This window comes from Myodes glareolus, chromosome 4, assembly GCF_982192425.1.
Source record: "Myodes glareolus chromosome 4, mMyoGla1.1, whole genome shotgun sequence".
NCBI classification, from domain to species: Eukaryota; Metazoa; Chordata; class Mammalia; order Rodentia; family Cricetidae; genus Myodes; species Myodes glareolus.
In genome coordinates, this window is record NC_142029.1 from 48,509,952 (window position 1) to 48,537,111 (window position 27,160).

Below are 27,160 nucleotides of genomic sequence, written 5' to 3' on the forward strand. Positions count from 1 at the left end.
ATTGTGGTATAAAGCCCACAATTTATAGATATAAGCATCTATAATTCAGTATAATTTATAGACATTAACATCAAAATCAGATGGGCTAAAAATCTTAGAACAATGTAATATAGTCATATATCATTATTGCATTGTCCAAATTTTGATGCTACAAATAATTTCCTAACATATATGTATATATATACTCAAGTTTATAATATTTAATGCTTGTGATTGTAAGAAATTAAATAGTAGTTATGATTAGTATAGTTAATATCTCCTTGTCTAAGCACAAAAGGTATATGAAAATGAAATTGAGGGGCTAAAGAGGTTGGTCAGCAGTTACTGCTCTTCCAGAGGACCTGAATTCCATGGTGGGTGGCTCACAACTGCCTGTAACACCAGCTGCTGAGGATCTAACCGCCCCCTTTCGGCCTCTTGGAGTACACACATGTGCCATACAATCACAGAGATACAACATATATATGTAAATAAAGATAAAATATATAAAAAAAATTGAGTGAGATAATGTTCCATTACCAAAATGAAGCTTATAGATAAATGAATTTTGGATAAAGTTTCAGAATGTAATATTGTCATATTTTTAACTGATAAAAGATGTTTGATACTGTAATATGTTACTTTCTAAGTTACACGTTTAGAAATAGCCTTTTTAATTGATAAGATTATGTGTGTTTTCTCAAATATTGTATCTTATTCATTCAAGTTAGACAGAAATGCTACTTTGTAAAGTTTAGAAAAAGTCTCAGGGTCTGTATATTAGGATAATCTTAAAGTTTTTGTTAGATTCTAATTTTAGAATTTTGGAAAAGTCGTTATTGTTTCTATGGATGCTTTGTTGCTGGAGTTCTTTAAAAATGCAGTTACAGTGGACACAAGTCATATGGGTCTTTTAGCTCATTGAGATATTTATATAGTCAAATGAGATTTTAAAAAATCTTTAGTTTTATTTTAAGGTTGTATTGAATAGACTCTAACGTTTGTTTTGCTTGTCTGCCAGGCACTTTGAATTGCTGTCTTTTTACAGCATGGACACCAGGTTGTTAACAGCTTGCTTTGGGACTTCCAGTAACTTCATTTTGGGGGATTTTATGACAGATTTGCTAGTGGCTCCTTTTTGTGAGTTGATGTTCTGAAGTTACTGTCACAATGAGTTCAGGCCTATGGAGCCAAGAGAAGGTTACTTCACCTTACTGGGAAGAACGGATTTTTTATCTGCTTCTTCAAGAATGCAGTGTAACAGACAAACAGACACAGAAACTCCTAAAAGTACCCAAAGGAAGTGTAGGACAGTATATCCAAGACCGTTCTGTGGGGCATTCAAGAGTTCCTTCTGCAAAAGGCGAGAAAAGTCAGATTGGATTACAAATCTTAGAGCAACCACATGCAGTTCTCTTTGTTGATGAAAAGGATGTTGTAGAAATCAACGAGAAATTTACAGAGTTACTGTTGGCAATTACCAACTGTGAAGAGAGGCTCAGCCTATTTAGAAACAGAATTCGACTAAGTCAAGGCCTCCAGGTAGACGTGGGCAGCCCTGTGAAAGTACAGCTGTGATCTGGGGAAGAGAAATTTCCAGGAGTTGTACGCTTCAGAGGACCTTTATTAGCGGAGAGGACAGTTTTGGGGATTTTCTTTGGAGTAGAATTGCTGGTAAGTTTGATAGGACATTTGAGAGAGAGGGAGGGAGAGAGGGAGAGCACATGAGAAAGCGAGCGCACGTGAGCGAGAGACCACGAGCACATATTTTCCCCTTTATAAGATTTATGTTTTCTGTTTGTTTTTAGTACAATTCTCAGGATGGACCTCAGGGCCCTCTGCCACTGAGCTATATAGTTCAGCCTCAAAATTTATTTAATGATAAATTGAGAGGATATAAAGACAATTCTTGAAAAATTTAAAAAATTATCTCTTACAGTAGAAATTTACAAGTCATTATTCTGGACTTCATACCTTAGAAGTTTTTAAGTTACCTATATTAAAAATTAACACTACCAATTGTAATTATAAACACTTAAAAATTGTGAACTATCTTGTGATAGTACCTACAGGATTCCCAGTTCTTAGTGTATGCTACTAAGTATAAGAGTTTAGAGGTAAGATTTTGAAGTGTGTTTCAACAATTTCAGTTTGCTCATGCTTATCCCTGGAATGTATAACCTGCCTTGGAACTTATTTGCCTTGGCAACATATCTAAGAATTCTATATTCCGAACTGATTGTTGGTTCACATTTGGACACTCTCACGAGTAGAGAGAGGTCGTACTTTGCTTGCTTCTTGATTTGGCTTTTCAAGCAGTGAAATAATTAGGCTTCGACTGCCAGTTATGGTATGTACTAGCAGGGTTGCCAGGGTACTTAATTAACCTACATCAAGTTCTCCTAATCTGTTTGTTTCTCATCTGTGAAGTGCTTAGAGCACACATGACTTATAGTAGTTGTACGGTGGATGGCTGTAGATGGTTACAGTTTGTTCTCAGTAAATGGATGGAGCTGATGCTGCGGTTTGGTTAAAGTTGAATGTCTGTTCATAACACAAGTCATGGTAGAACTATGTTGTAAATTTAATCCTCACTCTTTCTCAAAAGAATTATGATCTGAAATATTGAGTTAGTTTCATCATCAGAAACACCTTCTTTATTCTTTAAACACCCTGAACCCAACAGCAGCTGCTTGTCATATTTCTTATTATGGATGTAATTTAGAGTTTTTTCAAAGTAATTTCCTGAAGTTCCTTTAATGGATAATCTTTTTATATCTCTTTTTAAAAAAAAATGTTGAAAACTAGGCGGAAGATCGTGGCCAAGGTTTCACTGATGGGGTATATCAAGGGAAACAGCTTTTTCAGTGTGATGAAGACTGTGACGTGTTTGTGGCATCGGACAAGCTGGAGCCCATAGAAGATGATGACAATGAATTGGAAAGTGATTCTGCAGCTCCGGGGGATAAATTGCAGACTGAACCTCCCCCTTTAGAAATAAAGTCAAGAGTTTCTGTAGAGGTTGGAGCAAGTGTGGAATCTGGAACAGTAATATTCTGCGATGTTTTGCCAGGAATAGAGAGTCTAGGATATTTTGTTGGTGTGGACATGGTAAGGATTTTTTGAGTTTTATTATTGTGAATATATATATTAATTTCTAATACAGCCTTTCTTTTGGGAAAAATAGTTAACATTTCTCTATGAAAGATATTTTAGGTAATACTTTTGTATGAAATGTTAGTGTTCATATTTATATTTTATTGACAAAGGTATAAAGGTTTACTTTTTGGCATTTCAAGGATAACCCTATTGGCAACTGGGATGGAAGGTTTGATGAAGTACAACTTTGTAGTTTTGCAAATGTTGAAAGAACAATTCTTCTGCACATCAATGATATCATTCCAGGTATGTCTCCTTTATGTACTCAGAAGATAGTTTCTCATGTATTTTGTTATGAGAATGCAAATTTATACTAAAGATGGATCTTTTGAAGTTGGCTTTATATTGTAGAATTGTCATTAATAGACTATTCTTTCTTTTCTCCCGAACCAAGGCAATAAAGGTTATTTCTAAAAAGTATGTAAGTATAGTGAAGTTTATACATTATCTCTTACATTGTCTTCTCCAAGACATTCTAATAAAGAAAGAAATCCTGTCTTGCAATTGGAGGGTTCAAAAATATAAAAAATGTTGTCTCTTGGAGTAAGAGATGAAGCTAGAAGCTTTTAAAAAAATTGGTTATCTCATCTAAACTCCACAGAGGATTCAGGATTCTTATTAAATGATGGCTGAAGTTCCTTTTTGTTGCTTTTAATTATTTTTTCATTTATTTTACATCCTGATCTGAGTTTTCCCTCCCTTCTCTCCTCTTGTTCTCCCCACCCCCCGGCCCTGGTTACCTCCCCTCTGTTTCTGTTCAGAGAGCTTATTTTAGTCCCTGAATTTCTTATTTCATAGAAACGGAAACTGAAGGCTCCTAACTTGCATTCTGCCCTTCCTGTCTACCTGTTGGTATCAAGTCATAAATTAATTGTTCTACAGTTTGAACATGCTTCCCACGCAGCTTTTAGTTTTGTAGCAAGAGGCATGAGGTTCATATGACAGCTTTACTTCAGTTCTGCTCTGAAAAAGTCTGACATACTTTACTTTTGATTTCTCTTAAGATATATTTGTTATTGAGAATTTTTATGCATGCATATAATATATTTTGATTATAATACCCCCAACTCCCCTTGGGTCTCCCACTCCTAATTCTTTTTCTTACTTTTTGGAAACAAATGATTTATATTCAGGGAAAACATATGTGTCCTTATTTTATTTAGTTGTGTTTACTTTTTCATCCATGTTTTATAGACAGCACAGTTTGGGATGTTTGTGAATTAAAATGTTTTTTTAATGTTACAATGAGCGCTTATTGTTTAAAATACAGCAGTGTAAAAGCACCATTCATTCTGATAGTAGAAAGCCCTCACATAGACTTCTTTGGATGTGGATATTTAGGAGGCAAAGCACATAGGCATTCTTGGGGTTGAGACTGTAGCTCCATGGTTAGAATACTTGAGTGAAGCTGTAAGTTCCAGTCTCAGCACTGAACAAAAGTGATGATTAGGGCTAGCAAGATGGCTCAGTGGGTAAGGGCACTTACCCTCAAGACTGATTCCAGGAACTCACATGGTAGTAGCAGAGAATGACTCCTGCAGATTGTCATCTGATCTCTACATGCATGCTATGGCCCATGGGTGCACACACACACACACACACAAAGTGATAAATTAACTAAAAAAATTTTAAAATAAAGTAATACCTATGTAGAACTTTCATTTAATAAGTTGAGATAGATGGTAAATGAACAGAATTATGTAGATAGTAAATGGACAGAATCTGTAGTCAGTAAGATGGTGATGAGGCTGGAGAATGGTCAAACAAGGGGTAAAGAAGATGGGGTGCTGCCCTGTCACATTCGTGTGCTCCCACAGACCTCTGCAGGAGACATTTGAGCAGCACACACAAGAAATTATTTGGAGCTGAATTAAGAGGGCCTGTTCTAAAAGTTGGAGAGTTATGCTGATTTTATAATGCTAACTTGCTGAATGGCTGGGAAGAAGCCTTTGTAATACTTTTTTTTTTAATTATGAATTTTTTCACAGGAGCCAATTCAGGGTAATACTGCTTCTCTATAGTCATATCTCATTGATTTCACAATATCCCACAAATTCCACTTTAATTAGCAAACAAGTATGTTTGAGCATTTTTTTAAGGATTTTTTTTTCAGGGAACTGTCCAGTGGTGCTTTTGAAAGCTTAAAACCTGCGACATTTTTGTGTGAATATAATTATCAATTTTTAGCTATCTTAATTGCATTGTTTTGTGTTTTACATATTATAGTTGAATGAAGTATGTTGTGGGATTGGGAAAATCATTGTTAGTAAAACCATTCAAGAAGGAAGAAGAGAGGCTGGAGAGATGGTTCAAGGTTCAGAGCACTGCCTACTCGTCCAAAGGTCCTGTGTTCAATTCCCAACAACCATATGGTGGCTCACAACCATCTGAAATGAGATCTGATGCCCTTTTCTGGCCTGCAGGCAGACACACAGACAGAATACTGTATACATAATAAATAAATAAAATATTAAAAAAAAAAGAAGGAAGAAGATTCCTGAGCTGTGGAGCTCAGAGATGCAAAGTTGGTGGCGTGTTTTCAGTCTTCTGTAAATTAAAGATTGATGTGTTCCCTCCCCCAAATTTACAGCTTTCTTTCTTTATATATGTATGCATATGACTAATATATGTTTATATTCCAACTCTAAATTTGTTTGAACTGTAAATTGTCTTAGATTCTGCAGTAGCACATAATAAATAGAAAGAAGAAAAGTGAAACTCTTGGAATTGGGCTGTAACCTTACAAGGATATTTTTTAGCAGTACCCACCTTAAAAATATTTTAATTATCTTCTATTTCAACAGTGGTATAGAATTAAAATAACAAAAAACAAAACAAAACAAAACTTGAGTTTTATGACTTGGGAGTCCCTTGTCAAGATCTTCAAGATTCCTGCTTGTCGTTGATATTATTGCTGGGTTAGAGCAGTGGTAAGAAAGGAAGAGAATGCTTTTTCTCTTTCATAGTTATTGATATTCATAAACCTTAAATAGTAGATAATTAGGAATGATACTGCTTTTATACACACAAATTACATGTATTTGCCAACAAAATAAAGCTTGCAATAGACTTTGAAAAAGTAAAATTATTTAAATGAAAATTAATTTGGTATATTTGAATAAGCCTTCATCGATATTTTGTATCATTAACATTCTTTTCTTGAGGGGAAAAAACGTGACAGTGTCTCCTTTAGTTCCTTAGTTTGTTTATTTTTTCTTGCCCAATTACATCCATTTGTGGGACAGAATTAACATTTCTAGCACGTAGAAAAGATTGTTTTTGGAGCAGCTGAACAGTTGGTGAGATCTGGGAAGAATTCTCCCCAGTGAAATATTTCTCACTGTTGGTATCTGGAAACCTTTGCTTCACCCTACTGTAAAAGTGTCCGTCTGTGCACTGCTGTTCCTGATGGTCCAAAGCCTTAATGCTGCTGTGACAGCACATCCAGGTTTGTAAAGTTGTGATGAAGTATGCCAATTTGTGACACTCCTAAAGTATGCGTTTCTTTGAGTAATGCATTAAAAGTAATACATTGAGCTGTGTCTGTCGTTGTGAAAGTTAAGAGTATAATGCAACTATCAACAACAACTCAGACTACACTGTATGTGCACATTCACAGAAATTTGAAAAGGAAGTCATTTAGTGGGACCCTTTCCTCTTTAGGAAAATCTTTGAATTTAAAAGTTTGCCAGAATTTTTTGTTACCTATGCTTTGAAGTGAAACTTGGAATGCTTTCTTCAAAAAATTTAGTTCTGCATCTCTGGCTTTCTGCATCATTGATTGGTGTGTAATTCTCTGCTTTTCCTGTTTGCATTTGTTTGTATACTTATCTGTGTTATTCTTGGTGCATGATGTGTTTAAAGGTGGACACATACTTAGTATTGAGTGCATTCCTAACTCTGATTTGTCTCCTACCCAGGTTTTTATCAAGCTGTGTTGTGTGAAATACACTGATCCAGCATACTTACTTGGGTGGCTGAGAAAGTTTTATGAAGTCAGCTTAGTGCATCACATTGTTTAGAGGTTATCCAAGCACGTGGGCATGTAAAGGCTCCAGTTTTTACAGTAAATAAATTGTCCATGTTTATCTTGGCACCCTCCATAAACGCTTGAGTGTAAAACTTGAGTGTAAAACACTGTAATGTGTAAGGTTGTGCTGGGCATGCTGATCTGGAAAATGTAACAAAAATTATGAATAAAGTTTTCTTTAAAGCTTTTTAAAACTTCATATAAAATTGACTGCATCCGAATAACTTTTCAAAAATTAAAGCATTTTGATAACTGATGATTATATTTTCTTACAGAAATTACATTTTTAAGTACAGTGTTGATGTTTTTTTCACCTGAGTAATTACTTTTCAGTTGTGGAGTCTTTAAAGAGAATCTGTAAGACTATAATGATTGTGCTTTTTTTGTTAGAAAAGATTTCTTTTTTATGCTAAACTATTTTTCTTCCATATATATTTAAAAAGTATGTTTACTGTTTCAGAGAGCATGACACCGGAAAGGAGGCCTCCCAAACTTGCCTTTATATCAAGAGGTGTTGGTGACAAAGTCTCGTCTAGTCATAATAAACCAAAGGTTACAGGTATGGAGGACATTCTTGGTAGTCTACATGATAATCTGATTCTCCAAGATGTTAAATAAGCTATATAAGCTATATATACATTCATACATACATATAATTTGTTCCTACACTTTATGTAAACTAAAATTTTATGTACATGATTTTAAGTGAGGATGTAGTAGAGAAACCACCGAAATGGCCAGCCTAGGAGTTGTGGAGGGAGATTTTTATTTGGATAACAGAGAGACAGAACAGCCTGCGGTGTTACACGCCTTCAGTCCCAGCACTAAGGAGGCAAAGGTAGGTGGATCTCTGTGTTCGAGGCCAGTCTGGTTGACAGAGCAAGTTACAACGGAAAAACCCTAGAGAGAGGGAGGGAGGGAGGGAGGGAGGGGGAGGGAGAATGTACTTTGCTAATGCTAATAGATGCTACAGATAATCATGTCTCTTCTGCCAGTGGTTAGGGAAATGACTCCTTTTGGTAGAGAGGAATTGACTTCACAGGTTCCTAAGGAATGCTTTTTGTCTACCCACCAGCAATCCTCCTATAGTCCTTTGGGGTTGGAGGAAATAGAGTTTTCTTTGGATCTGATACTAGGGACATGGAAACATGGAAAGTACTGAGACTTGCTAGCTATTACTAGCTGGTCAGCATGCCTATCTTAATTGCCAAATTTCAGGCTAATGGAGAACCTCTTCAAAACAAAGCAAAAATCAACAAGATGGATCTTGAGGACTAACACACACACATACACACACACACACACACACACACACACACACACACACACACACACACCCCTGCAGACAAACCCACATGTCACACACACAGAAAAGATACCATAAGATCACTACTCTCAGATATAAAAAAGCTATAGATTTCTTGTTTGTGGTTGAGCGCCTTGCTAAGTTTCCTGTGCTGACTTTAAACTTCTGGACTCTGGTGATCAGCTTTCTGAGTAGCTGGCTACAGGTGTCCCACATAAAGTATGAGTTAAGTTGTGGGGTACAGAGCTTTTTGCTTTACATTAAAAAACAATTGGCTTCACCATGTGCTGTCGAATTCCTACTGATCACCATGAAGTGTCCTTGTAGTTAATACAGAGGCAGGGAAGTGTCTGTAACTGTTTGTGATGCAGGTATAATTTCTCCTTATTTATCAGTCACCCTATAAACCAATGGTTCTCAACTTTCCTAATGTTGTGACCCTTTAATACAGTTCCTCATGTTGTGGTGATTCCCCAAACATTGTTGCTACTTCATAACTGTATTTTGCTACTGTTATGATTGTAATGTAAATATCTGATATGCAGGATGTCTGACATGTGACCCCCAAAGGGGTCGCTACCTACAGGTTAAGGACTGCAGCTATAAACCTATGAGGTATGTGGAAGCTAACAGAATGAGAATTACATGTTCTCTACTGGTGTCATGGGGAAGTTTCTGGAAGAGAAATAAGTTTTACTTAGCGTTTTGAACTTCAACTTGTATTACATCTAGTTATCAAGACCCACATAATTAGCCTCTAGTATAATTTGTTCTGCAATAAATATAATTTGTGAGAAATTATGGTGTTTTGTTTTTTCAGACATGGAAAAATTAGAACTTTTATTACTATTTTTTGACTATGAATGACACTTAATTCATTTATTTTCTTTATGACTGAAACTCTGGGAATTCCAGATTAACATCCTTGCCCGTGGGCTTCTAATGCATACCAGAAAAAGTTTCGACCTGTGTTCTGCTTGTTCTGCTGAGCTCTGTCCAAATGAACCTTTTGGAGCTGACTGCCATCCATTCACACGGAGTATCCACAGTTTCACTTGGGAAGAACAAGTCCCCAAGGATGGCGTCATGTACAGATGTCAGGGTGCCGCTTTTGGGTGCTTTTTTGCTTATTTTTTTGTACAGTTTTTCTGAGTTGGTTTGGGCAGAATCTTCCTCGAGCAGTGAAGACTGCATGCTTGCCACTAAACTTTTTCTCTAATTCATGAACCAGCCAGACTTAGATTTTCTGGAAAGATTTCTGCTGAGAAACTGGTGCTAAAATAAGGATTGCTTTCTGACCATCACCAGCTTCAGTTTCCTTGGCTGTGGTGGGTGATACTGAGTTTCCAAGCTGTGCCTTGAGATCTGAGTTCATCTCCAGCTCGAGCAGTGCTTGAGAGATGCTAGACTCGAAGTCATATGTCTTCTTGTCATTGGGCTTCATAGTCTTGGTGCTTGAGCTGATCATGGCCTTCTCCTGAAAGGAGGAAAGTACCACTGTTCATGTGGGTTGTGGGTTGCATTGTCAGACCATTGACAGGCACAGGCCAAATATTCCACCACATCCCTACCGAGGGCACAGGGTAAACTGCAAAGAACAAGAAATTGTGTTAATAAAATTCTAAGATGTTTATATTGTAAGTCTAAAAAAAGTTAAATTATTTCTTTTGTAATGTTGGGGATCAAAGTCAGCAAAACCTTATAAGCTAGGCAAGTACTTTATTACTCAGGTATTGTTCCAGACACTGAAATTACTTTTTTATTTTTTATTATTTTTTTATTTTTTTTGATGCTTGCATCAAATCTAGCATCTTACACAAACTAATATAGAACTCTACTACTGAGCCACATACCCACCCTAAACCTGAATGTTTTTTAACTTAATTTGTTCATCAATTTGTATTGTCACATTTGAAGTTTATGAAGGGAAATTATAATCATGAGTCACTTATTAATGGGATGAGTTCTGAGAAGTGCATCATTCGGCAGTTTGTTTTTTTTTTGTGACTATTGTATGAGACCTCTTGTTTGTTCCCAGCTGCTCAGCCCCAAAATAATCACACAGAAACCATATTATTTGCAATACTGTTTGGCCAATAGCTTAAGCATATTTCTGGCTAACTCAACTTAAATTAACCCATCTCCATTAATCTATGTATTGCCACGAGGCTGTGGCTTACCCGGTAAAGCTCCGGTGTCTCCAGTGAGGCTACATGGCTTCTCTCTGACTCTGTCCTTCTTTCTCCCAGCATTCAGTTTAGTTTTCCCCACCTAGTTCTCTTCTACTCTTATCAGGCCAAGCCAATTTCTTTATTAACTCATGGTATTCACAGCATGCAGAGGGGAATCCCACATCATGTGACCATCGTAGAATGCACTTCACAAACCTTGGTGAAAGAACTTTGTGTATGTCTAGGCTCTATAACACTGCTGGATGTTCTTTTGTTGACTGCAATGGGGTTTCATCCTGTGGGTCGTGACCTCTTTGGGGTTTGAATGACCCTTTTATTGGGGTCGTTTAAGATCATTGGAAAACAAAGATATTTATATTACAATTCATAACAGTGGCAAAATTGAAGTTATGAAGTAACAATGAAAATAATTTTCTGGTTGGGGTTTTCTACAGCATAAGGTATTGTGTTAAAGGGTGGCAGAATTAGGAAGGTGGAAAACCACTGTTATATGGTATGGATGATAGAGGTTAAATTTGTGAGCCAATAATTTCATCAAATTAAAGTAGAGGTGACATTGAAAAATAGACTATATGGAATGATTTTTTTTGAGTCCAGGTTTCTTTAGATAATCTAGTCTGTAGTCCTGAACTTGCTCAATAGACCAGGATGGCCTCAAACTCAGATATGCCTGCCTCTACTAAGTGCTGGGATTAAAGGCTTGTGTCATCACTGACTACCAGAATGGTTTCTTAGAGCTTTAATATCAATGGCTAATTTTTATATTAATTTTATAACTCCTACTCTCTTCTGTGTTGACTAATTACCAAACTTTTAAAGCCGAAGACAATACAATACTATGTATGTGTATATTAGTTGTGTGAGCAGTTGTTATACCATACACATGTTAATTTATTTATAAAATTTCTTTTTGTAACATATTGGCTTTTTCAAAAAAGGAACTTTTCTTGTTCCATAGGATCTACCTCAGACCCTGGAAGTAGAAGCAGATCTGAATTATTTTACACCTTAAATGGATCATCTGTTGACTCACAACAACAATCCAAATCCAAAAATCAATGGTACATTGATGAAGGTAATCTATAATTTTAGTTCTCTTTATAATGATACCCTCTGTTTAATATGTAAGGGGAAATGACTTTTTCATCAATATTTGTTAATTTTGGAAACAGTGAATAGATCATTGCTAATATGACAATATTGCTGAACTAAAATATTAAACATAGTTTGAACTACACTGTTATTAGGGTTGAGGATACATTTGAAATGTTAGTAGTCTGGGTTTTGTTTTGCTTTGCTTTTTTTTTTTTTAACCTGAGACAGGGTTTCTCTGTATAATAGTCCTGGCTGTCCTAGAACTTGTTCTGTTGACCAGACTGGCCTCGAACTCACAGAGACTCACCTGCCTCTGGTTCCTGAGTGTTGAGATTAAAAGTGTACACCACTATGCCCAGCAGTCTGTCCTTATGTCTTAATACATTTACTTAGGATCAATTGTTTCTAGAAATGAAGTGACTCATTTAAAGACTTGCCTATCTTTCTTTCTTTAAAGCATCCTACCTTTCCTTGTTTCTTAGATATCATTCTCCTTTCATGTATTTATTTCCTTCATCTGTTCAGCAAATAGTTATTGAGACATTCTCAGGCTACAATGACAAAGAATAAAACAGATATAGCTCCTTGCCTGTTAGAAGTTGTAGTCAGAGTGCTTTAAATGTATTTTTTTTATTTTAAAGATTTATTTATTATGTATTCAGTATTCTGTCTGTGTGCAAGCCTGCAGGCCAGAAGAGGGCACCAGACCCCATTACAGATGGTTGTTAGCCACCATGTGGTTGCTGGGAATTGAACTCAGGACCTTTGGAAGAGCAGGCAATGCTCTTAACCTCTGAGCCATCTCTCCAGCCCCCAGAGTGTTAAGATAGAAGTTTTACAGTGCTTTCAAGCAGACTTGCAAAGGGATCATGTGATCAGTTAGACTAGAATTTTGTATTGTTTTTAGAGATGCCGTTATATTTAATGTTCTTGAACAGCCTTTTCTAATTAAGGACAATTTTTCATAGTTGCAGAAGACCCTGCAAAGTCACTTCCAGAGCTGTCTCCAGACTTTGAACATTCATCACCTCCACCAAAACCTCCTTCCATGAATTCCTCATCTAGCGAGAACAGATTTCACTCTCTACCGTCCATGAATTCCTTATCCAGCGAGAACAGATTTCACTCTCTACCGTCCATGAATTCCTTATCCAGCGAGAACACATTTCACTCTCTACCGTCCAGCCTGACCAAGATGCCCAATACTAATGGCAGCATTGCTCACAGCCCTCTCTCGTTGTCAGTGCAGTCTGTGATGGGCGAGCGGAACAGTACATCTGTCCAGGAGAGCCCGCCCTTGCCCATCTCTTCTGGTAATGCATGCGGCCTAGAGGTGGGCTCACTGGCTGAAGTGAAAAAGAATTCCCCAATCTATGGGGTTATCCGTTGGATTGGCCAGCCGCCTGGGTTCAGTGACGTGCTAGCTGGACTGGAACTGGTAATTTATTTTGGCTTGAAATCTACAACTTTTCTTCATGAGGTTTTAAAACTAGGTTTTCCTCTATTAGATAATTTCTTGGAAGTTATTTTTTCTCAGAAAAAAGAAGTCAGTAGTAGAGGAAATATTATAGTATTGCTTACCTTTACCCTTTGCCATTCCTCAGGCTCTCGCCCACTCATTCCTCATGTTTGTTTGTGATCAAGGAATAGATTGATTTTTAGGTTAGAACATGTGGTCTCCACATACAAACAGAATGCAGCAAAAAAAAAGCAGTCCAGTGACCAGCTTTCCTTCTTATTCCTTATCCTCCTCCCATTGTAGTCAGTTCAGGGATGTGACTGACTTTAAAATTAATCATCATGTTTGGAGTCTTTGGGAGAGGGGAAGGTTTTATTTTTGGGTCTTAAAAAAGCATATTGTGTGATATTTCACAACCAGGAGGGAGAACTTGAATAAATTTAGCTATTACCTAAATATAGTTTTTAATTTTTTTTTCACTTGTCTTCTTGCTGGTGAGGAACTAGTTAATTTATTTACTCCTGCCCCTTGATTTTAATACTTTTGAAATGGCTCAGGGAAACTCAGTAAACCAGGGAAGTTCTAAGCATGTATTTTGAAAAGAAATGCATCAAATACTTCTCAGAGGGCTAAAGAATTAGTTTCTTAAACCACCAGCTGAGGGCCAAAGCACCAGTTAGTCAGTCCCTTTTCCTTGGTGCTGTTCTGTTCAGAAAAGATTTGAAAAAGAAATTCAGAAAAGGTGAAAACTCCATAGCTCTTCCCGGTGTAACACATACCAAAACCTTTCTTTTTCAGGAAGAGAAATGTTCAGGCTGCACAGATGGCACGTTCAAGGGCAGGCGCTACTTCACCTGCGCCCGGAAGAAGGCCCTGTTCGTGAAGCTGAAGAGCTGCAGGCCTGACTCTAGGTTTACGTCCTTGCAGCCTGTCTCTAATCAAATTGAAAGATGTAATTCTTTAGGTAATTGGATACTTTTCATTTATTTACCCATCTGGAATGACTGTTTCTGGCTACTGTTCAGTACCTGAGGTGACAGTGTTAAATGATTCGTTTACTTTCGAAGTTGGTAAAGATTCTTACTTGGTGCATAAGAGAGTTGTTCTAAGAGGAGATATGTTGAAAGAAGAGTTGGGAAAAGTGTTTAGGATCTAAAGAGTGAAAGGCAGTGTTTTTTCTTTTCTTTCACTGATTATAGACATTAAATTTTTGGCAGTATGGATGGTAGAAATGAAAATGTGGTCCCTTTAGCAAAAACTTCCCCTCCGCGTCTATTTAAGTCCCTCATTCAGGATGTCCTCATGAAGAAATCTGATACAGTCTGGGGATGCAGTTGGCTTGACAGATGGAGGACAATTCTTCTCATTGTCACTAGCTTGCTGATGCTGGCCTTTCCCTTAACCATAGTGAGAGTCAAGCAGGAGGGAAATAGGGAAACCATCTTTATGAAAAACATTTTTCTTAATGTTGAAGAGTATTTTGGAAACTTGTTTTCTTTTTATCCTTGAAAATGAAACATTGTGGACTAGTAACAAAATATTCTTTGACAGATGCTTAATTGACTTAATTTTCTAAACTCTATATGACAGGAATGATGTTGAAAGTGAATATCGCATTTTTATAAGTCCAGATAAATATCAGTTAACTGAAGTAAAAAATGCAGAGGATGTCAAAATATACTTTAAATAATATATATACATGCATATGAATATATACTGTCGTGATTTAAAAGAATTATTTTTATTTTTTATCTTTTCAGCATTTGCAGGCTACTTAAGTAAAGTAGTGGAAGAAAATACTCCACCAAAGATGGGAAAAAAAGGATTAAAAATAATGACTGGAAAGAAGAAAGGCATCCAGGGCTATTACAATTCTTGTTACTTAGACTCAACTTTATTCTCGTAAGTTCCTATTTTCTGCAGTAAGTGTATGTAGTGCTGTGTGGGGTAGAAGGGAGACAGGTATGTATGTGTGTGTGTGAAAGAAGGTGCCAGATGCCTTTAAGTAGAGAAACTGACAGAGTTAGGAAAGATCATGAGATTTGGTCCTTAGTGACTAAAGAATTTCATATCCTATTCCTAGATCCAAAGCACTAATCTAAAAATACTGCAATGAATAATGAGTGAACAGATACTCTGAGGACATCTGCCTCCAATGTAGATGATTGCAAGTGTGCCAAGTAACCTGCAGCAAGCTATTGGCATTGCGTGCTGCGTGTGTTCTGGAATATCGAGATGATCATAAAAATTCTTAATATTAAAAATTACTTTCCATGGGATCACTGTTGCCCTCCTTTGTGTAGTTTTCCCTAAAGTGGATCAAGTTGAACAGCAAGGATCATTAGGCTATAAAGATTAAATCTGTACCAGTAAGGGTTGTGCATTGCCAGTTAAATTAACTGGATCTGCCACTCTGTAGGCTGTGCCACAAGAGTTAGGAAGTTAGTATGGATGTTAGAATTTTAAAAGTAGACAGCAGAATAAAGGTGGGTCTTTTCGTTGGTGGAATACTTTTGATTAAACAAACAAGCAAGCATTACTATAATATTCCTTAGATTTACTGATAAAAATTAATTTTAACTAAATTTATTTTCTTTGATACCAGCAAATTTTTATTGCTAATCACTCACAAGTTATTTTAAGGAAATGCCTATCTTATGATAATGAGATGAATGTGTCCTGACTAGTCTGATCTGGTCTTGACCAGTGTCTGCCTTTCTCCCTATGTTGTCTGTGTGTGTGTGTGTGTGTGTGTGTGTGTGTGTGTGTGTGTGTGTGTGACCGATTTCCAGGCCCCTCTTGGTTTATGTAAACAAGCTTCTTTCCTAATGTTCTCTGGCACGTTTTCAACCTTCACGTGTATGGTGCAGTCTTGGTGTTTCTGGTCCGGATCTGCAGGGTCTCTGGGTGCTGAGCACAGGGTCTGTGCTGTCTGTTCATGAGTTCTTATACCAGTGGTTCCCTACACTTTATCCCTTTGCCTCTTCCTACTCCTTTAAGAATCTTTTTCAAATATTATTGCTTTTATAACATGAGGAAAATATTCTTTTCTTTTGCAGCTTATTTGCTTTTAGTACTGTCCTGGATACTGTGTTACTTCGACCCAAAGAAAAGAATGATGTAGAGTATTATAATGAGACCCAAGAGATACTAAGGACAGAAATAGTCAATCCTCTGAGAATGTAAGTAGAAGACATGTGTTTTGTCTTTAGTTGGTGTTCTGTTTACTGTTTTATTGTATATCCTATTTTATAAACTAAGTGTTTTAATATAATAAGCAAATGCCATTTAAAAATCGCTTCACCCAGGCTTCATAAAAAGTTCAGAATTGTATTAGTACATGGTAGTTATTTTTAAGGTGTTTAATAGTATCTGGGAACAACTCCAATTCTCAGACTTTCACTTTTCAAACTTCTGTAAGAAGCCTACAGTTGTTTCTTAAAAATAAATGCCTTGTCTATTGTTTTTTAACATGTTAGAATTATATGAAAAGTATTTGGTTATTAAGATGTGTCATATAACTCACTGTGCCAGTGTCAGTTAATTCACTTTTATCAACAGATATGGATATGTATGTGCCACAAAAACTATGAAACTGAGGAAAATACTTGAAAAAGTTGACACTGGATCAGGATTTACATCTGAAGAGAAAGGTGACCCATTTAATTTATAATATATGCACTGAAAATAACTTGAAAGATAATTATTTCCTGAAATATACCTATTTTAGTTTAGAGGATTAAATTTAAGTTAGAATTATTTGAGAGGGCTTGGAGTATACTCATTGGTAGAGTATGTAAGAGGCCTTAAGTTTGATTCCCAGCACTGCAAAAATATGAAAAAAGTTTCTTTTCTATGTGACATGCATATTTCTCCTGATTTTGTGATTCTTCTAAAGTGATGTGATGTGAAAGAAGTCTTTAATAGGCCAGCCAACTGGCTCTCCAGAAGATGACCAAGTAAAGAGCTATCCTTGTCCCCAGCAGTGCTGTTTGGAGCTGCTTCTCTTCCTGTGATAGGGAGTGTCCCCAGCGCTCAGTTTCTCACTGTGCTCCCTGTTGAAAGGGGCTCTGGAGCAGCTGGCCAGTACTTTTGTCTACTCACAACTGAAGAATTTGCTCAGATTCAACTCCTGAATTTAAGTTTGTTAACAGTACACTATAATCAGCTGTGGCATTTATACACATGGCTAGTACTTAAATAGAAGAAAAAATAGGGCATATATCAGGTATTATTCTACTGAACCCCCAAATGACATAAAAATGATTTCACTGTGTGTGAATGAGTATATTCTGTTAATATATGACAACGTGACAACAAATGAAAAGGTAATGTTTACTATAAGTTTTTTCTTGCCAGAAGAACCCGAACTAACTAAACTTTTATTTAAAATAATATTACACGAATGAAATTAATTTCATTGTAGAAATATGTCTCTCCTAAAGAATAGAATGGTTTTTAAATTTTCTCTGTGATTCACTTAGGTTTTTTGTTTTGTTTTGTTTTGTTTTCTCCTAGACCCTGAAGAATTTCTAAGTGTCCTGTTTCATGATATTTTAAGGGTTGAACCATTGTTAAAAATAAGGTAGGTCTCAAGCTGTCTAGAAGCATTTCAGAAGTAGACCTTCTTTTTCACTGCCATTGCAGTGTGGGCCTTAGTTTTTTTAGTGGCTGAACTCTCTGTCTCTTAGGCCCCAAGTTTTTTGAGACTGGCTTTCTTTGTGTAACAGTCTTGGCTGTTGTCTGTCCTGAAATTCACTTTGTAGACCAGACTGACCTCAAACTCACAGAGATCTGCCTGCCTCTGTCTCCTGAGTGCTGAAATTAAATGTATGCTTCACCACACCCGACTTAAACATACGATTTTAAAGCTATTACTTTCTACTCTTTGTCCCGGTAGGTTCTTGGTCATCTTTAATGCAGAATACATTCATTGTAACTTCAGAAGTTTCCATAATTTTTAATGTTTCAACACTGTTCAAAAATAGTCTTTTTAACCATGAGTTCCTGAAAAACCAATAAGCAAGTTTTAATACTTCCAGCTTACAGTGGCACAGGGTTGGCTTCTCATCCTAAAAGGAAGGAGTTGGGGGCAGAGCAAGAAAGAAAGGTCAGACCAAAGCAAGAGTAACAAGAATATCAAGGCAGGGCGACCCAGGCTCCTTGTAGCTGGGCAGTGACGTCACAAGCTTCACATGTTCATCGAAGAGCTACAGGATTTTGTGATGAGTATAGGACCTCAGGACCCACCTATTATGGTCTGCACCACAAAGACAGGTCCAAACCATACCAATCCATGAATGTTTTTATATTAATGTTTGTAAAATGTCAATATCCACTTTTTAAAAGTTACCAAATTTGTATTCTTGTGCCCTTGGATTGTCCCTAGTGGAAAATACAACCCAACTAGCATGGCTTGGTACAGTTTCACAACTTGGTTTTGATTCTGTAGGTTTCCAGACTTCTAAAACACTAGCTGTGGTGGTTTTTTTAAATTATTTTTATCATTTTCTAAAATTTTCATAAACTCCATATTGTATACTGAGTATGTTTCCCCTGTACCTCCATCGCTTCTGTCCCTTTCCCTGTCTCCCTCCTCATAGTTCCTTTGTTCCTTAGACAACATCATGTCTACTTTCGTGTCATATACAAATTAATGCTTTTTATCTATCTGTAGAAAATCTAGGAATCATAAATGAAAGAAAACATACATTGTTTCTCTTTATGGGACTGGTTTAATTTGTTTAGTATGTTTATTTCCAGTTGTATCCATTTTTTGTGACTGACATACTTTGTTCTTTATGGTTAAAAAACTTCCCTGTGCATATGATTTTAGGAGTGATTTTTGTTGTTTTGTTTTTCGTTTTAGGTTTGGTTTGATTTTTTGAGACAGGTTTCTCTATATAGCCCTGACCGTGCTGAAACTTGCTTTGTAGATCAGGCTGGCCTCGAACTTACAGAGATCCACCTGCCTCTGTCTCCTGATTGCTAGGATTAAAGGTGTGCACCACCATGCCTGGCCCTGGAAGTGAGTTCTGAGTGGCTGTTGTTCCTCCCAGTTTTCTGCTACAGTGTTAGGGCACTATGCATCTCTTCCTCCATTCACTAGCTGCCATGCCTCTCCTGGCCATCCTTGATATTTCTGGGTGTGATTTTTTTACCTCCATTATTTTTGTTTTTTCTTCTATGCTGTTTTTAACTATGAATTTTTCTATGATTTTTTGTAGTCATCAACAACCAATTGAAATGTTATTCTAGAATAACTGCTAGTTTCTTAGATTATAATCTGTTTTTGTTAGCTTTGAGTCCTCAAGGGTGCTCTAACTAGTTACCAGATTTTATGTTTTGTAAATTCAGGACATAATTTGCTTGGGGCAGCTGAAGATCACAATAGGCTGCTCCCTGAATTACAGAAGTTTTGTGATAAAAACTGCTGATAGTTTTTTTTTAAAAAACTCTTTAAATCTAGACATACATTTAAATAATCTGATTCTAAACCCAGACAGCTGGCTAAAAAAGATAAGCGGTAAGCTGAAAGATGAAAAACAGTTTTCTCAGTAGAGTTAGTTTTAATGGTTACTAGTAAGCTGGGAAGGGAAGGGAGATGTTGGACCCTCATGTTTCATCGTGACCATTTACCTGGTGTTTGTCAAGTTGGTGGGTGACCATCTAAAGAGCTGCTGGTAGCTAAAAGCCTAGAGGATATTTGTTAGGGTTCTTGAGAGTCACACCTTGCCCTGCTTTGACTTGCTAGGAAAATATCCCTCCCTCCCACCCTCTTCCTCCCTCCCCCTCCCTCCCTCCCTTCGTTCCTCCCTCTCCCTCCCTCCCAGGGCTTTTATTTTAGGAAGTAAAGACATTTGATTTAGAAGGTCTAAGAGTCTGTCGCTGAGACATTGTAGCATCTGTTCTAGTCAGTAAAATCAGTGCTCACAACTGTCTATAACTTCAGTGGAAAACACATCTGTGGAAAAACACCAATGGACATAAAATAATTTTTTTTTTAAAAAGCAGTTGCTACGTTCTAAATTTGGAGGGAGAAGGACTGATTATTGTTCATATAGTGTTTCTTGATTGGAATATTATTCTATATTTTTCTTGTGATGGCAAGAGAACTTTTAAATAATTTATAAATAAGGCAGAAGAAATAATTTATGAGGTCTTCTGCATAAGCACATTTAATTATCTCATCCAAATCATTGTCTTTCACCTGGTGTGTGGACGATCCAAAGCTCGACATGAGCATTTGATGTTGTGGCCTCAGGTCCATCAGACGGCGTTTGATAGCTGGCTTATGTGCATTTCCTTCTGTGTGCTTCCAGATCAGCAGGTCAGGAAGTTCAGGACTGCGATGTCTATCAAATTTTTGTAGAAAAAACCAAAGAAATTGGAGTTCCTACAACTCAACAGTTACTAGAGTGGTCTTTTATCAACAGCAACCTGAAATTTGCAGAGGTTAGTGATTGTTACTGGACTTGTATTGCTACTTTATTTTGTTTCTTATCAATGCTAGAGATTAAACTCAGGCCTTTTGTACACACTATCCCAAGTGCTGCCCCACTGAACCACACCTAGCTATCACTGTGCTTTAACCAAGAATAGTTTGAAGAAACAGTTAAGAAGACACATTTTCTTTTTAAATGGTATTCTAACTTTGTTCTTTTTAAAGACAGCCGCTTAGCTTAAGTTGGAATGTTTTGGATTTGCAAAGGGAACAAAAGCTAATTTTTAAGTTTCAAGTAGCTTAATGACAAAGATATGTGTGCATACATGTTTATGTGTTCAGCTGTCATTTTACCCATGCATAGTAACTAAACATGTCAAAGGTAATGTTATTTTTTTCTCCCTCTGTTAAGAGATAAAATGCCAATAAATTCTTGTGTATGGGTTTGCTGATGAATGCAATAGAAACGTCTCTGACTGTCAGAATGTGTGATCTCTGCAGTGCATGCTGTGGTCTGTTTTGTCATGTTCGTCTCCGGGGATGTCCGGAAAACCTGTAGCTTATTGCTGCTCTGCGTCCACACTGTACATTCACAAGTGGGCTCTGCTTCACAGGCCAACAGCACTGCTGACACCACTACTGGGTGGTGTCACAGCTATGACTATTTCAGTTCCATAGGGAAACTTTTTCTTTTACACGTTTCCTCCATTAGTACAGGGGTTAGGACTCAAGGCTTGGGACATGCTAAGTAAGCACTATAATGAGCAAAGTGCCCAGTTCCTCAGGACTTTGGTTTCTAAAACTATGTGTCTTTTTTTTTTCTTTTAAGGAACCATCATGCTTGATTATTCAGATGCCTCGGTTTGGAAGAGACTTCAAACTGTTTGAAAAAATTTTTCCTTCCCTAGAATTAAATATAACGGATTTGCTTGAAGACAGTAAGTATATAGTCCTTTCTTTGTTTTTTTGTTTTGTTTTAGAGATAGTTGACCTGGACTTTTCATTAGTTATGGGTATAATACTTCTGACAGGTAATTCAGTATTTGAAGAGCTTAGACATACTAACTCAATAATTTGACTGCTAGAATTTATTCTAAAAAAAGGAGGTAAAAATAAATCATTTAAATGGAAATTTACTTACTATCTGACAAGAAATTAGAGACAAGTCTAAACAATAGACCTGTGGGAAAACGGTGTGTGGTAGTTATGGTGGAAGGGAAAGCATCGAGAGGCTAGACGAGAGAAGCTTGAGGTACACATGCACCTGGGTGCACATACTTATATAAATATTCATACGTAAAATTGTTAGAGAAAGTTCACAATAGCAGTGATTGTTACTTACTGACTTAAGATCATATATGCTATTAGTCTTTAATACTTACTTTATATCTTTGAACATTTCATGACCAGAAGAACAATTCTAGAATAGGTTAACAAAATGGTTATATATATACATATATATATATATATATATATATATATGTGTGTGTGTGTATGTGTATGTATGTGTGTGTGTGTGTGTGTGTGTGTGTGTGTAGTCCTTAAAAATACTACAGATACAAAAAATTAAAATGAAATTTTAAGAGGGTTAGAGAGGACTAGGCCTTTCTTCTCCCCAGCCCTCAAGCATCCTTGTTTTCAAAGTATAGCTTTTATTTTTAATGACAGAATGTCTTTTTAAAAGCTTCTCCCTTCCCTCTTTGCGTAGCTCCGAGGGAGTGCCGCATCTGCGGAGGACTTGCCATGTTTGAGTGCAGAGAATGCTATGATGACCCCGACATCACACCTGGGAAGATCAAGCAGTTCTGTCAGACCTGCTGCACTCAGGTGATCCACACGCCCTGCACCAGTCAGATACTGATGGTCCAGAAGGCAGGGTTTGAGAGCCTTTCAGAGTCAAAGGGCATTTTAAACATTCACAGGAAATGTTCATGTCTCTTCTGCCAGTGTGTGTGTGTGTGTGTATGTGTGTGTGCCTGTGTGTGTATAGAACTTGACTGTGGTGGTCAGTGAAAGCGATTAGAGTCTGCCCTTGAAACATGGCATTTAGCTCAATTGTGGTATTTTCTTCATGATCCATTTTAGGTTCACCTCCATCCCAAGAGAAAGAATCATACGTATCACCCAGTAACACTTCCCAAAGACTTGCCTGACTGGGACTGGAGACACGGCTGCATCCCCTCTCAGAAGATGGAATTGTTTGCTGTTCTTTGCATAGAAACGAACCACTATGTTGCATTTGTGAAGTATGGGAAGGATGATTCTGCATGGCTCTTTTTTGACAGCATGGCTGATCGAGATGGTATTTAAAACTTTTCTTTTGGAGTGAGATGCTTCCTAGTGAGAGCACGTGTTCGTAGTAATAGGGTATTTTGTGAGCAAATTCTCTAAAGGATACCGCAGTGTGACAGACTTTAATCTTCAAAGGGTATTACTTATTCTATACTCAAACTAAGGAGCAATAATGTTGTGGCATCTTCGTCCTTACATGGATTTGTTAAAGAATCCTAGCCATAATCCCAGACTTGGGAAGTAGAGAATTGTGAATCAGAGGTCAGTTTGTATTACATAGTGAGAACCTGTTTCAATTTGTCCCACCTCAAAAGAAAAAAAATCCTAAAGTTTATTTAGGGCTGATTTTACCATCTGTTTCCTTGCATTTTTATATACAGTAGAGTAGCCATTTATTGAGGACATAAATGCCAAACTCTGTGGGAATACTTTGGTCATGGAAATCATGCCTGTTTTCCTATTGTCTAAGCTAACGTTAAAGGTGGTGAAGGTTGCATGGTTTGTATTTAACTCAGTCTTTCTGATCTCATGCATTTTATTTCAGGAAGAAATCTTCACTCATTGAGATGTTTTTAGGGAGCTTAGTCATGACTTAGTACACACTTGAGTGACAGGGATCTTGGTAGTAAGGTACTTGTCCCAGTACCTGTACATACCCCGTTTCCTCCACAGCTCTTCTTCCAAGCCCTAGTTCCCCAGGTCTTCAGGTGTGACTCCGAGTGACAGCTTCTTGACCAGAGGCCCAAGTTGTAGACCAACAGGTCTCCATTTCTCCGTATGCTCTCAGATACCTGAGGGTACAGCCCACCCCTGTGTGTGTGCTTCACTCAGTTAGCATTAGCAGCATGACATTTGGGAAAGCACCTGGGAGATCAAACCCGACCATAGAGCGCATTCTGATAATCAGTATCTAAATCAGCCGTGCTAGAGGTATGCAAGTATGTTCTTAAAACGTAGGGAAACAGTAGCACTCAAAATTGGCTTTTTGTGGAAAAGAATCAGGCTGCTAGTGTCTGGGAGGAACAGAAAAGTCTGAGGGGCCTAGAGTAGCAGCCTGCAAATCAGGACTGCAGCTTTTCCTAAGTGCGTGTCCTTTTACCAGATTGGGTTTTGTTTTTGTTTTTTACTTTTCTCTGCTGAACCCTCTCAGAAGCCAAAGGAGACTGTAATTCTAGAAACTGAAAGTCAAACAAAGTTTTTTTTGTTGTTGTTTGTTTTGTTTTGTTTTTGATTCTGGGAGTCAGTCTTTACTAAATTTTAGGATAGTAAAATTGTTCTGGTGGGACAGGCTGCCAAGAGGACTTAGAAGTTTGCTGCCCTAATGAGAGCTCTCTTTCTCCCTAGGGGGTGAAAATGGCTTTAACATTCCACAAGTGACACCCTGCCCTGAAGTGGAGGAGTACTTGAAGATGTCTCTGGAGGAATTGCACTCCTTGGATTCCAGAAGGATTCGAGGCTGTGCACGCAGACTTCTTTGTGATGCGTACATATGCATGTACCAGAGTCCAACCATGAGCTTATACAAATAATAGGTCATCTGAAATGGGCAGAGGCCAAGCACAAAGCTTACCACCATGTTTCTTTCATCTGGCAGTTTAGTCCAACACCCATTGCCGGCAATGGGTGTCTTTTGTGTTGATGGCCCTTCAGCAAAGGATTCTTGTGTTTTTAAACAAATTACTTTTGTGTTCTTGAAGTATTTAATAAGCATTTTGCACTTTAGGAAGTATATTTGTGTTGGTTTTTTAAGAAGTTTAATTTAAATGAAGTTTAGTTTAAATGAAGTTAAGTTTAGTTTTCTTTAAGTTTATTGAGTTTATTGCATTGATAACATATTTTTGGAATCATACAATTTTAATTGTGACGTCTAAAATCTCTTTTAGTCCATTGAGGATGTAAGTAAATATTTATTCTTATGGACCAAGGTTATTAAATCATTTTTCTTTTGTAGCCTTGAGGAAGAAATAATATGGTTTTATTAAGAGTCTACCTTTATTCCAGCTATTGATGGTGTGCTGAGTTTGTTAATTTTTCCTATATAGTGCTGATTTTCTGCATGTCTGTATTTTGCTGAGTTCTGTGTCCTGCAGCAGTGGGCAGAACATGCTCAAATTCCTTTCATGGTGTTATTTTCTATTTGTTCTGGTTTTGAGATAAATGAATAACTTTGTTATAAAATGTCCATTTTTAATGTCAACTTTGAAGATTAAGGGTACAGAACAATTGGAACATCGCAGTCATAACAACTGTCACCAGGCAGGTTTCCTATAGGAGCTCTTAAGTATTTATGGAGCAAGGCACGGTGACTTATGAAATGACTAGAGTGGTAATAGATAATGTATTCTTATACAGATCACAGTACAGAGAAAATAAAGTTGGCTTAGGGGTATTCCTACCATTTTCCTGAAGAGATCTATTAGGTTTGAAGGCTTCAAAAAGCACCTTCTCTTTGTGTTACTGTGGATCAAACAATGCTATTGTCTGTAGCAGTCATTCTATGTAAGTGTGAATAAGTGGACATGGACTCTGTGTTTATCTGTGTTTACACATGAACTTCTATATTAAGTACATTTGGTCTGTGGACCTCAGTGCTCTATTCCTAGAGGGATTAGCAGTCTTTGGAACGTGCATAAGTCTTGGAGGGTATTTGATGGTACTTACTTGGATATTTCCTTCCACCCTATTTCTATAGAAATAGAGGCCCTGGAAGCCAAAGAAATAGACAAAATTCTCATGTTGAAGGGGAAAAAACATTACTGAATTGATTTCTCTCTACTACTTAATAATGTAAACATTTAACTTCTGGGAAGATTTTGCCTGCACCCCCATACTACCAGATGGCAGGTCTTCATGTCTTAAGTAGGCTATCCTTCTCAGAGCAGGTAGGTCATGAGACCTCTGTTTAAAAACAAGACTGCCCTCCTTGGGCTTGGTGATTCCAGCACCACCCCTAATTCTTCATCGTGGAGATAGTTGTTTAGTGTCCTAATGCAGCTGGGATAGGTGGAGAAGAGGATGTAATGGTAGAAGCTGGTGAGCAGAAAGGGGCCTGAGGAGGCCGTGAACCACCTGTCCCAGCAGAGGACAGGACTTGTATGAAGGCAAACTTCTGTGGCTTTAGACCTTGGCCCTCTTACCAATGATGTCAAAGTGACTTCCTGGCAAGGAATTAGGCTCCTGTGTGAGCTTCTGTCGGTTGTCTCATTAGGTGGTGGACTGGCTGGAGTTGTTGAGGGTCTTTGCTTTGTCTTATTCTAAATCCTAAAGGGTTTCTCTTGGATCCAAATGCAGTGATAAGCTGAGCAGCAGAGATGGCCAGGAGTAGTGAATAGTGAGGATATTGGGGATAAACCCTTGCTGGTGGGTGGCCCTGGCAGTGCTGATAGCTTTGGGCCACCGTATTTTAGTTCTCATTTTCTTCCTAACAGATTTGAGGGATAAGGGCTATTGATGTAGGGATTATCCTTCCAGGCACCATTGGCCTCTACATAGTTCTCGTGTGCTTTTAAATATTGTTGATATTCACTAGTTATTTATTCTAAGGGGATTATACTGGAGACACAACTGTCTTTGGTTTTATATTATGAAATAGCCTTGTACTGTGGAATGCTAATTCTGGAGAGTCGCCCTCATACTCGAAGTATTCATTAAAAAAATCCCACGGATACTCCCTGGGGGGGTGTGGTTATTATTATCAGGTTGACCCAAAGGAACACATTTTGTATTCCATTACTGGTATCTTGTTAAAAAATTTTGCCTGAAGAATATTCTTTTTTTTATGAAAACATGAATAACATTGTATAAAAAAGTCCCTTTCTGTCAGTATGCTCCAATGTAGCCTTAATTTTGTTAAACTTAGAGATGAATGAAGTGCTGCTGTGGAAAGAAATGTACTATGTACTATTTCTGTATCATTAAAATGCAGTTTTTATGACTCTTTCTCTTTGATTTCTTTAGGGGAAGGGTCTTGGGTTGGGGGAACATAGAAGGTGGTTCTTCGTCAGGCTTCCAGGTACACACTGTGTCTAGGGCATGTTTTAGGGTGTTGCCATTTGACCCTGGACCATAGCGTGGCATCTACCTACTCTGGACATGTGATGAATATGGCTCATCACCATCATCTCTAAGCCTCCAGCCGCAGGTTACTCCTCCCAAGATGCCGTTTCACCTGCAGGTATGTGACCCAGAGCTGTGCATTACATAG

General features: G+C 37.5%; 1 protein-coding gene and 1 pseudogene across 1 annotated transcript; one reads left to right on the forward strand and one right to left on the reverse strand.

The window, feature by feature from the left end:
* Positions 1-1,143: 1,143 nt before the first annotated feature.
* On the forward strand, positions 1,144-26,890 carry LOC148122260 (ubiquitin carboxyl-terminal hydrolase CYLD-like). The gene is given in 16 exon segments (XM_087905465.1): positions 1,144-1,653; positions 2,788-3,090; positions 3,279-3,384; positions 7,629-7,727; positions 11,625-11,741; positions 12,730-13,199; positions 14,019-14,184; positions 14,981-15,122; positions 16,280-16,402; positions 16,782-16,873; positions 17,739-17,805; positions 20,543-20,675; positions 21,494-21,602; positions 22,373-22,491; positions 22,750-22,966; positions 24,301-26,890. Coding segments are annotated over 16 exon segments (2,952 nt in total). The 5' UTR covers positions 1,144-1,149; the 3' UTR covers positions 24,486-26,890.
* On the reverse strand, positions 9,391-9,942 carry LOC148122261 (small ribosomal subunit protein eS7 pseudogene; annotated as a pseudogene).
* Positions 26,891-27,160: the final 270 nt, after the last annotated feature.